The 9,924-nt window shown below is 34.7% G+C and overlaps 2 protein-coding genes across 2 annotated transcripts; both read left to right on the top strand.

Annotated features, from left to right (window-relative positions):
- LOC107638895 (stilbene synthase 3) lies at positions 617-2,456 on the top strand. Its single transcript, XM_016342294.2, has 2 exons — positions 617-889; positions 1,243-2,456. Exons 1-2 carry the CDS (start codon positions 712-714, stop codon positions 2,232-2,234), a joined length of 1,170 nt encoding a protein of 389 aa, XP_016197780.1. The 5' UTR covers positions 617-711; the 3' UTR covers positions 2,235-2,456.
- On the top strand, positions 6,234-7,021 carry LOC107636069 (protein MAIN-LIKE 1-like). Its single transcript, XM_016339605.1, has 3 exons — positions 6,234-6,583; positions 6,662-6,881; positions 6,974-7,021. Exons 1-3 carry the CDS (start codon positions 6,234-6,236, stop codon positions 7,019-7,021), a joined length of 618 nt encoding a protein of 205 aa, XP_016195091.1.

Here is a 9,924-nt window from a genome sequence, read left to right as displayed (position 1 = left end):
CACATTACCAATGACTTGTATTTTAGCAACGGCCGTCAATAACTTGTTAGTTCCCACACCAATTGTTAGTAAAGCCATCCATAATAGACTTGATGAGTGTAGTAGTGAAAGCATATTTGCATTAAAAAAATGGAATTTTAAATAATAATTTGACTATTCCTTGATGATATTTACTTAAATGAACATATGCTCAAATTTAAACAAGGTCATCTAAGAAAGACATCTCTAATTTCTAACTTATGGATTCGGAGGATTATAGAAATCACCTTTTATTTAATAGGTTTTGTCAATAAATAAAAACTATTAGACGACTAACATTTTTTATTATATTTGTCCTACATTTAAATTAATAATAANTTTTCCAATAAATTACTGAACAAGAGAATGATGTCACCTAATAGAAATTTTCTCCCGATCGATGCCTCCAAATTACAGCGGGTTCATCCTTTCAGTCAAAATAAAACAATTAAGCAACCGATTAAGAAATTGGAGAACATCGTTTCGGAATACTGCTATGACCACCAGGAACATTATTACGAGTTTAATATAATTTTGATTGAGAACATGGTTTCTTATTCAACATATTCACCTACTCCCAAGCATATAAATACCCCCCATCTTCTTGCCCAAGTCTTCATCGATCAAAATATCTTTGTTATCCCATAAAACATAGCTAAGCTTTTCTATCCCAAAGAACATCGATAAGAAAACATGGTGTCTGTGAGCGAGATTCGCAAGGTTCAAAGGGCAGAAGGCCCTGCAACTGTATTGGCGATTGGCACAGCAAATCCATCAAATTGTGTTGATCAGAGTACATATGCAGATTATTATTTTAGAGTTACTAACAGCGAACACATGACCGACTTAAAGAAGAAGTTTCAGCGTATTTGTATGTATTCTTGTCAAATGTTTTATTTTTATTTTAATTAATATTTATCAAAATAAAATTTATTTTACTTATATATTATTTAATACACAACAATTAACATTCCATTATAAATCTATCATATCCTCTGCTTTACGATGATGATGACGACGACGACTATATATTAACATTATTTCTATAATTAAAATTCTGGCTAAACTATTAAAATAGTACGAAAGTTTAAGTCACACTACAAGAATAACTCGAAAGATTTAAAAACGTAATAAAAATTTTAAAAATATTACTTTTTAATAAGTGACAAACAGTTTTTGTATTTGACAAATAACTTGATGAATGTGAATTAAATATTATTTCAGGTGAGAGAACGCAAATCAAGAACAGACATATGTACTTAACGGAAGAGATACTGAAGAAGAACCCTAATATGTGTGCGTACAAGGCACCGTCATTGGATGCAAGAGAAGACATGATGATCAGGGAAGTACCAAGAGTAGGAAAAGAGGCTGCAACCAAGGCCATCAAAGAATGGGGCCAGCCAATGTCTAAGATTACACATTTGATCTTCTGCACCACTAGCGGTGTTGCATTGCCTGGCGTAGATTACGAACTCATCGTACTCTTAGGACTTGACCCATGCGTCAAGAGGTACATGATGTACCACCAAGGCTGCTTCGCTGGTGGAACTGTCCTTCGTTTGGCTAAGGACTTGGCTGAGAACAACAAAGATGCTCGTGTGCTTATTGTTTGTTCTGAGAATACTGCAGTCACTTTCCGTGGTCCTAGTGAGACAGACATGGATAGTCTTGTAGGACAAGCATTATTTGCGGATGGAGCTGCTGCGATTATCATTGGTTCTGATCCTGTGCCAGAGGTTGAGAAGCCTATCTTTGAGATTGTTTCGACCGATCAAAAACTCGTCCCTGGCAGCCATGGAGCTATCGGTGGTCTCCTTCGTGAAGTTGGACTTACATTCTATCTTAACAAGAGTGTTCCTGATATTATTTCGCAAAATATCAACGACGCGCTCAGTAAAGCTTTTGATCCATTGGGTATATCTGATTATAACTCAATATTTTGGATTGCACACCCTGGTGGACGTGCAATTTTGGACCAGGTTGAACAAAAGGTAAACTTAAAACCAGAAAAGATGAAAGCCACTAGAGATGTGCTTAGCAATTATGGTAACATGTCAAGTGCATGTGTGTTTTTCATTATGGATTTGATGAGAAAGAAGTCCCTTAAAGAAGGACTTAAAACCACCGGAGAAGGACTTGATTGGGGTGTGCTTTTTGGCTTTGGTCCTGGTCTCACCATTGAAACCGTTGTGCTTCGCAGCGTAGCTATATGATACACTTAATTATATATCTCTGCATATAAGCGATTGTGTTAACCTTTAAAGATTATCTTTTGTTCAAGAATAAGGACCTGATCAGCCAAAAATATCTCAAGTTATTCTTTTACACGAAAATTCAATCTCAAAGTTCAAAGTAGGTAACTGTTTGTAAGAATACTGATACAATATGTCATCTTGTGTTGCAGCAAATACATGATAAAATTCATTTTCATAGTATTTTGTCTTGTTCCAGTCATTGCTCAAGTTACACATTGAAATAGCTGGATTAAATGAGAAATTAAATGACTGTATTAAACATATACAACAATAATACATCTAAGATATCCATTAAGATCGTAAGTATATATTACGTTCTAATTAAACGTTTTGGATTTAAATTATATTAGAAATATCAAAGTGTCTTAGTGACGATTAACGAAATGCATGTATTTTGTTTTTTCTTTCCCTTTAAATACATAGATATTTAGTAAAATTTGATATTTGTTTTAATAAATATGAACAAAAGAAATTATTTAAAAATGCACAATGCCTCAAATATGTACTGTAAACAGTATTTTAATCAAGACAATGCGGTAGAGATGCTTTGAGTGATAAATACGAGTTCGTTTTTGTTTTCAGTTAATGCGTGCGCAACAAATTAATTAAAGTGTGATATTATAAAGTATGATTTTATACTATACAAGATTTAAATTGGACTAAAATAATACATAAAAAGTTGTTGTATAATGTGAAACTATATTTACATGATTAATTGAAAAAAAGAATGGAGAGAATTGGATAAAACATGATGACCGGTCATGGGTTAGCGGTGCTTGGTTTTGGTACAAGACGGAAAGTGTTTTGGACACATGCTGCTATAGGCTATTGTACGCATGTGTTCAGTAACAAAAACTTAAAACAGTTTTTTGAAACAAAATTAAACGGGGGGAAGCGTTTTTACTTTTTTATTTTAATACAAAAATGACTTGACGTTTTCTCTTTGAGTCCTATTATATATTCAAGTCTTCTTGACAACTAAATTTAATCAAATTAGTTTAAATCACTACAAAAAAATATTAAATATCGTCAAAATTACCGTCAAATTTAGTGTCAAATTGTATCGGCAGATTTATAATCGAATTTTCTAACAAAAAAAAAAAGAAAAATTTGTCGCCATACAAAATTACCATAGAAATATATTTTCCGTCACAAAAAACTAACAGAAAGTATTGGCGCAAATTAAGATATTACTCTATGGCGTCAAAACTACCGTCGGATTTTCCGTTGATATAATCCGCCGATACAACGGTTTAATGAAACGCGTCATTTTTCTTTTTTATTTTGCAGTATTATGTATTTATTCTTTTTCTTTATTTGATTTTTTTTCTTCTTATGATGATGATAATAAAGAGGAGGAGAAAGAGGAGGAGAATGCTGCATAAAGACACCAAACTCAAGTCTATGACAAGAATCATACATAATCTACATCAAAATAACACCAAAATTTTAAAATGGTGACACCAGAAAAAATTGAACCCAAAACAAGCACATAAAAACATTAATCACATTGAATCTAACTCATGATAACACCGAAATTTGGAAATGATGACATCAGAAAACTCATCAATATGGTTTAAATCACATAAGAAACACTACAACTACATAGTGACTCCAAATCTAATCCTATGACAAGAATCACACTAAATTTAAATCAAAATAACATCGAAATTTTAAAATGGTGACACCAGAAAAAACTAAACTCAAAACAAGCATAGAAACATGAATCACAATGAATCTAACTCATAATAACACCAAAACTTGAAAATGATATCACCAAAAAAACTTATCAACATAGCTTAACTCACATAAGTCATCCAAGCCTATGATAAGAATCACAATGATGATGATGTTGATGATGATGATGATGATGATGATGATAATGGAAGAAGAGAAAAGAAAAAGGAGAAAAATTCATCAAATGAAAAAGAAGGAGGAGGAAGAGGAGGAGATGGCGGTGGTGGTGGTGGTGGTGATAGTGACAACAACGACAATGACGATAACGAATAAGAAAGATGAATTAAAATGAGGGGAAGAAGAAGAAGAAACAGTAATGGCGGCGGTATACGGAAGAAGTAACGCGCGTGAATATAAAAACTGGTTATACAACTTAGTTGAGTAAATTACTTGATTGTAGAGCTTTTTTTTTTCTTTTTCCTCTTAATTCTTTTTTTTGAAACACAGAACTAGAGTTAATAGGATATTCTAAAAATGAGAGAACGTTTAGGTTTAGAGATTTATCTATTAAATGCAATATTCTGAAAATCGAATCGGATTGACCGGTTTGACTGGATTAATTAAAAACCGGTCTTTTGACCAGTTCAATTAATGTAGCGAACCGTTCTGCAAAAAAATTGATGAAAAACGGCCGAAGTGATGGTTAACCGATAAACTGTCGGAACTGGCCGGGTTTTTAGAGGATTAACCAGTTCATATTTTTTTTAAAAAAAATCTCCCCCTCTCCCAAAACGGGCCCGTTTCAGTTTTTGGAAAAAAGAAGAAACACTCCCAAATCCCAATCCCCCCTCTCTCGGGCACTCTCTCTCATAAGCAAAAGCAATAACCCTAACCCACTAACTCTGAATATCCTCTCTCTCTCTCTCTCTCTTTCTCTCTCTCTCTCTCTGACTTCATGCCCAACTAGTAGCGGCAGCCAGCGCCTGTCCACGCGGTCGACGAACTCTTCTCCTCACGCACGTGGCCGTCGGCAGTAACAGATAAAAGGTCAGATCAAGGTTCTTATCCTCTACATTGTCGCCTCTGGACTTGCAGATCGAAGCTTGTGGCCATCTTCTCTAGGATTTTTTTCTTAAATAAAATAAAAAATTAAATAATTTCCCAAACAAGATATTTCAACTTTATTTTTCAGAATACAATTTTTTTTTGTAATAACAGCAAGCGCCATACCCCCGGTGAACTCTATAAATTATATAGAGTTCGCCGCACTCCCCGCGAGCTCTATGATGAGTTCGGCACAATATATATACCCAGTGGGACCATTTGCTTTTGTCCCTTTCTTTTCTAATTTCTCTTCCAAATTTACTTTGCTCCTCATTTCTTTCTGTCTTTTCGACGCCCGTGAAGTTCATTGTGGACGACATTCTCAGTTCCAGGTCAGTAATTAATAGGTCAGTAATTCTCAGTTACTTAGAGTTTTTTTTTTTTTTTAGTTTAGTTAGAGTTACTGTTTACATGTTAGAGAAAATTATTAGTTATAGGTTGCATGTTAGTTAGAGTTGCAGATTTACTGTTTACATATTAGTTAGACTTACTGTTAACTATTTTTATGTTAGTTAGATTTTTTATGTTGTTATTTTTAAGTATAGTTGTTGTTTATTGTCTATAACATGTTAATTAGTAAAACAAAGTAAATTGTTAGTTAGTTTAGTCAGAATAATTAGTTTAAGTTGTGAATCAGAAGGTAATTAGTGGAATAATTAATAAGGTTAAGTTATATTAGAAAGAAACTTGATTAGTAAAATTTAGGATTCAGTTAGTTATTTATTAATTAATTAGTTAGTTGACGGCGTCGGTTAGCTGGGGCAGAATTAGAATTACTAAGTTTATAAGCTGTTTTAGACTTAAATATATTTTTTAATAATTTAGTTAACGTAAAAGGAACTAAGTTTAGTGTGTGTGATTTTATTTTACTAGATTGTGTTTAGATGGAGCAGTAGTTATTGGGTTATGAGGGTGAGATGTACCAATTAGATCACGCTGAGTACATTGCTGGCAGACTTAATCGAGTGGTACACTTTTTTAACTAATTTTTATTTTATTGTATTTAATAAGTAGTGAACTTGTTATTCTATGTCTTCACCGTCACAGTTTTTTTAATTTATTGTTTTCGTTTGGTAGGCGACTCGGATCTTGCACACCAGGTAGAATTTGATGACACGGCCGCCGGAGCAGATTAGGCCATATCTCAGATGAGCCGGATTTGAGTATGTGGCCTATATGGTCAAGTTTGAGCACGATTGGCCACTTGCCTCGGCTTTGATAGAGAGGTGGAGGCCTGAGTCCCACACATTTCATCTACCGTGCATGGAGATGACTATCATCCTGCAGGACGTGGCCTATCAGCTGGGACTCAGGATCGACGGTGATCCTGTGAGTGGATCCATTGGTGGGAGGGAGCAGCACCATCAGGGACGGAACATTGAGGAGTTATGTGAGCAGATTCTGGGTGCTGTTCCCGGCCCAGATGACAGACAGTCACAGACGAAGTGGACTGTGAAGCTCACTCGGTTCCACAACACGATTTGTGGAGAGCTGGAGCAGGACGCCACAGAGGAGCGCTTGTTGAGGTACAGGAGAGGGTACATCATGTAGTTGATAGGGGGTATCGTATTCCCTAATGCATCTGACTCTCGGGTGCACATCAGGTGGCTCCCCTTGCTGGAGGACCTTGAGACGTGTGGCCGGCTATCGTGGGGCTCGGCTGTGCTGGCATGGGTGTACCGCCAGATGTGCCAGGCCACAGAGCATGGTCAGTGCAATTTGGGTGGGTGCGTCAGCTTGCTGCTGTCTTGGGCTTATCACCATATTCCGCTGGTACGGCCCGATGACTTTGATACTCGATCGTCAATTTTCCCTGATGGAGAGGTATTATTATAATACTTATAATAACCCTTAATGTTACTATTACTTAGTTAATTAAATTGAGCGATGAAATAATATTGTGGTTGGCATTGTAGGTGTGTTCAGTACCGGCCGGACAATGCCAGAGGCGAGAGCAGGCTTAGGCATTACAGGCGTACCTTGAACGGGATTGGGATGCTGAATGTAACTGATAAATATTTAAGTTTTACATATTTAAGTTTAATTTACTTTAATACATGTTTCACATGAAATTTGAATGTCGTCATTTATATGCATTTTGTGAACAGGTTGAGTGGACGCCGTATGCTGACACACAGCTGATTGGTCTAGTTCCACTGGCGATAGCTGAGGCGGAAGCCTCGGCGGCGGTTGTTTGTCCGCTGATTTGCTTCGCTATCGTCGAGTGGTATCAGGTGGACTAGGTAGTACGTTAGTTCGGTGGCCTGCAGCACATTCCGACCAGGCCATTGAACATTGACGACATGCACAGGTTGGATGGTCGGTTTGGATGCGGCGAGTGGTTCCCGCAACTGCTTGGTGGCTGGCATGAGTTGTGGGATGCCCGGGTCCACCATCGTCTGCCTATACACTATCATATAGAGCTGCGTCCATCCCTTCCATATATGACTTGGTACCTGTAGTGGGCGCACACAGAGTTATTTGATCTAGGTGACCAGCACCTAGTGGCGGCTGGGATTGTGCCAGAGGACTTGCCCATCCACCATCCACTTGCTCCAGACCTTCCCATCCACCATCCACCCTCAGGTGGCATATTTAGATCCACCATAGTTCTTCTGATAGTTCGTCTAACAGCTCCACTCAACGGACTCTCATCGACAGTATCTGCAGATGATTCTCAGCCACCCACCTCAACGAGATGCACGAATAATTCCAACAGATGAATATTTGTCCATTGGTTGTGCCACCACCTTATAAGCCGTACATCCTCGTCGTCGCGCAAATGGTACCTAATTCAAGACATTAGAAATATTTCTCACAACCATGGTCTGATAAATATAATAGTAACAGAGACAATACAACTGTAATATACCTTTTATAAAACAAACTGCCATCTACTTCGGTCGGATATCTGTAGTAAATTCTTTTCACCATTTTTTCCTCTTACTGTCTGACGGAATACAATATCAAATTCTTCAAAGCTGTTAAACTGTTGACTTTCGGTGTTATATAGGTAATTATCGGTTGTCCCGATCTAAAAACGATAGAAACTTCTTCGTTATACACTATTTCACCATCGTAATGAATGGATAATAATGGATTCCTTGACATCGTAGAGAAAATGTCAACACTAAGACAAAGAAAATGAACAACGAAATTGTGATTTTCTGATATGCTCTCCAACAGATATGCTTTTATTTTAGAAACCTAACATATAGTTTGCCGGGGATACGGCAAACTTGCTGTTATTACAAAAAAAAAAATTCATATTCTAGAAAATAAAGTTGAAATATCTTGTTTGGGGAATTATTTAATTTTTTATTTTATTTAAGAAAAAAAATCCTCTTCTCTACATTCACGTCATCTCCTCTTCAAGCCTGATCAATTTGATTCCTCCCTCGCTTGTCAATTTGCTCGATCCTCGTCTTTGTCTCGCATTTCCTCCCTCGCTGTCAGCTTGCTTTCTCTCTCATGAGTTTCGTTCCTTCCTCGCCCTCTGTTTTGTTTCTCTATCACCATATGTTTGGTTCCTCCTTCGCTACCGATAAGCTCTCGCTTGTTCATTTTTTTTGTTGTTGTTAATTTTTATAATTTTAAATTTCTATTTTTTATGATTCTAAACCTAAAATATTCGAAATCGATTAATGAGTTTCGGCTTATTTTATCATTTTTTATTTAATTTTGTATGAAAATGGAATAAATTATGATGATTTTTTTCATATCATTTTTGTTGACACTGTTCTGTTTGTTAAATGGCTGTGTTGATGGTGATACTTGTTAAACTTTTTGGAATAATTTTTATTGATGGTTAATTTTTTTTGCTAAGTTAATTTTCTGACTGTGGTGTTATGGATTTTGCTGAATTAATTTATTTAAAACTATTTCTAATTGTGTTGTTGGTTGTATGATGAAGATGGAATAACTTAAAATAAAATTTTAATGATAAATTATAAATAATTTATTTTGTAAAATTATAAAATTTTAAATTTATTAATTTAAAATTATTAAATTTAAATATTTAAGATTATATATCAAATTTTTAATAATTTTATTTTATATTTAACTAAATCGGTTAAATTTCGATTGAACTATTGAACTAGTTACCTTATCAGTTTATTGACAGGTTTGATTCTCGCAACCTTGATTAAATGTGAGTATCTTCATTTAAAAAAAGTATTCTATTAACTTTAATATTTTTTGCAAAACAAATATCTAATTATAAAATTTAAAATAGTGTCGGACTCAATCGAAAATTTAATTATAAATTTAATAAAATTATAAAGACTAATAAAATAATTTAATCATTTGATTGTATTAAAAATCATTTTTTGAAAAAGACTAAACTACTTATATAATTCATTTTATCAACAGACAAATGTACCGATATAAGAATAAAACGACAATTATAACTACGGAAGATGGCTTCTGTGTGCCAAGAGTACCCAGACATTGATTACACAATTGGTCCGTTAGGATATTTTTGGCACACGGAAGCTATTTTTCGTGGATACAATTGTCGTTTTATTCTTATATGGATACATTTATTGGCGTTTGTATCTTTCATGAATACAAATAGTAATTTATTCAACTTTTAAAAGAAAAAAGTACCGTAAAATTAATTAAGACTGTATAACTTTATTTGAAAAGATTAAAATATTTTTATAGTTAATTTCTAAAAGATTATAACCTTTTAGCTATAGGATTAGTCTTCAGAGAACTAATTAACTACTCTTTTAGCATTTAAGGTTGTTCAATTGTATTACAAATTACAATTTTTGAAGTTTTAAAAGGTCCAAAGTAGAGTTTATTTTTAAGAGGAAAAAATATCCCATTAATTTTAAAAAAGATTAAAATACTTTTATATGAA

The sequence above is a fragment of the Arachis ipaensis genome, chromosome B04 (assembly GCF_000816755.2).
Source record: "Arachis ipaensis cultivar K30076 chromosome B04, Araip1.1, whole genome shotgun sequence".
Taxonomy (NCBI): domain Eukaryota; kingdom Viridiplantae; phylum Streptophyta; class Magnoliopsida; order Fabales; family Fabaceae; genus Arachis; species Arachis ipaensis.
Note: the sequence above shows the minus strand (reverse complement) of the source record. Positions and strands in the feature narration are given on the sequence as shown.

Coding starts and splice junctions, on each gene's coding strand:
- LOC107638895 (XM_016342294.2), top strand. CDS start 712: ATGGTGTCTGTGAGCGAGATTCGCAAGGTTCAAAGGGCAGAAGGCCCT. Junction 890..1,242: donor GAAGAAGTTTCAGCGTATTT/GTATGTATTCTT, acceptor ATATTATTTCAG/GTGAGAGAACGCAAATCAAG.
- LOC107636069 (XM_016339605.1), top strand. CDS start 6,234: ATGGTCAAGTTTGAGCACGATTGGCCACTTGCCTCGGCTTTGATAGAG. Junction 6,584..6,661: donor ACAGAGGAGCGCTTGTTGAG/GTACAGGAGAGG, acceptor GGTGCACATCAG/GTGGCTCCCCTTGCTGGAGG. Junction 6,882..6,973: donor CAATTTTCCCTGATGGAGAG/GTATTATTATAA, acceptor TTGGCATTGTAG/GTGTGTTCAGTACCGGCCGG.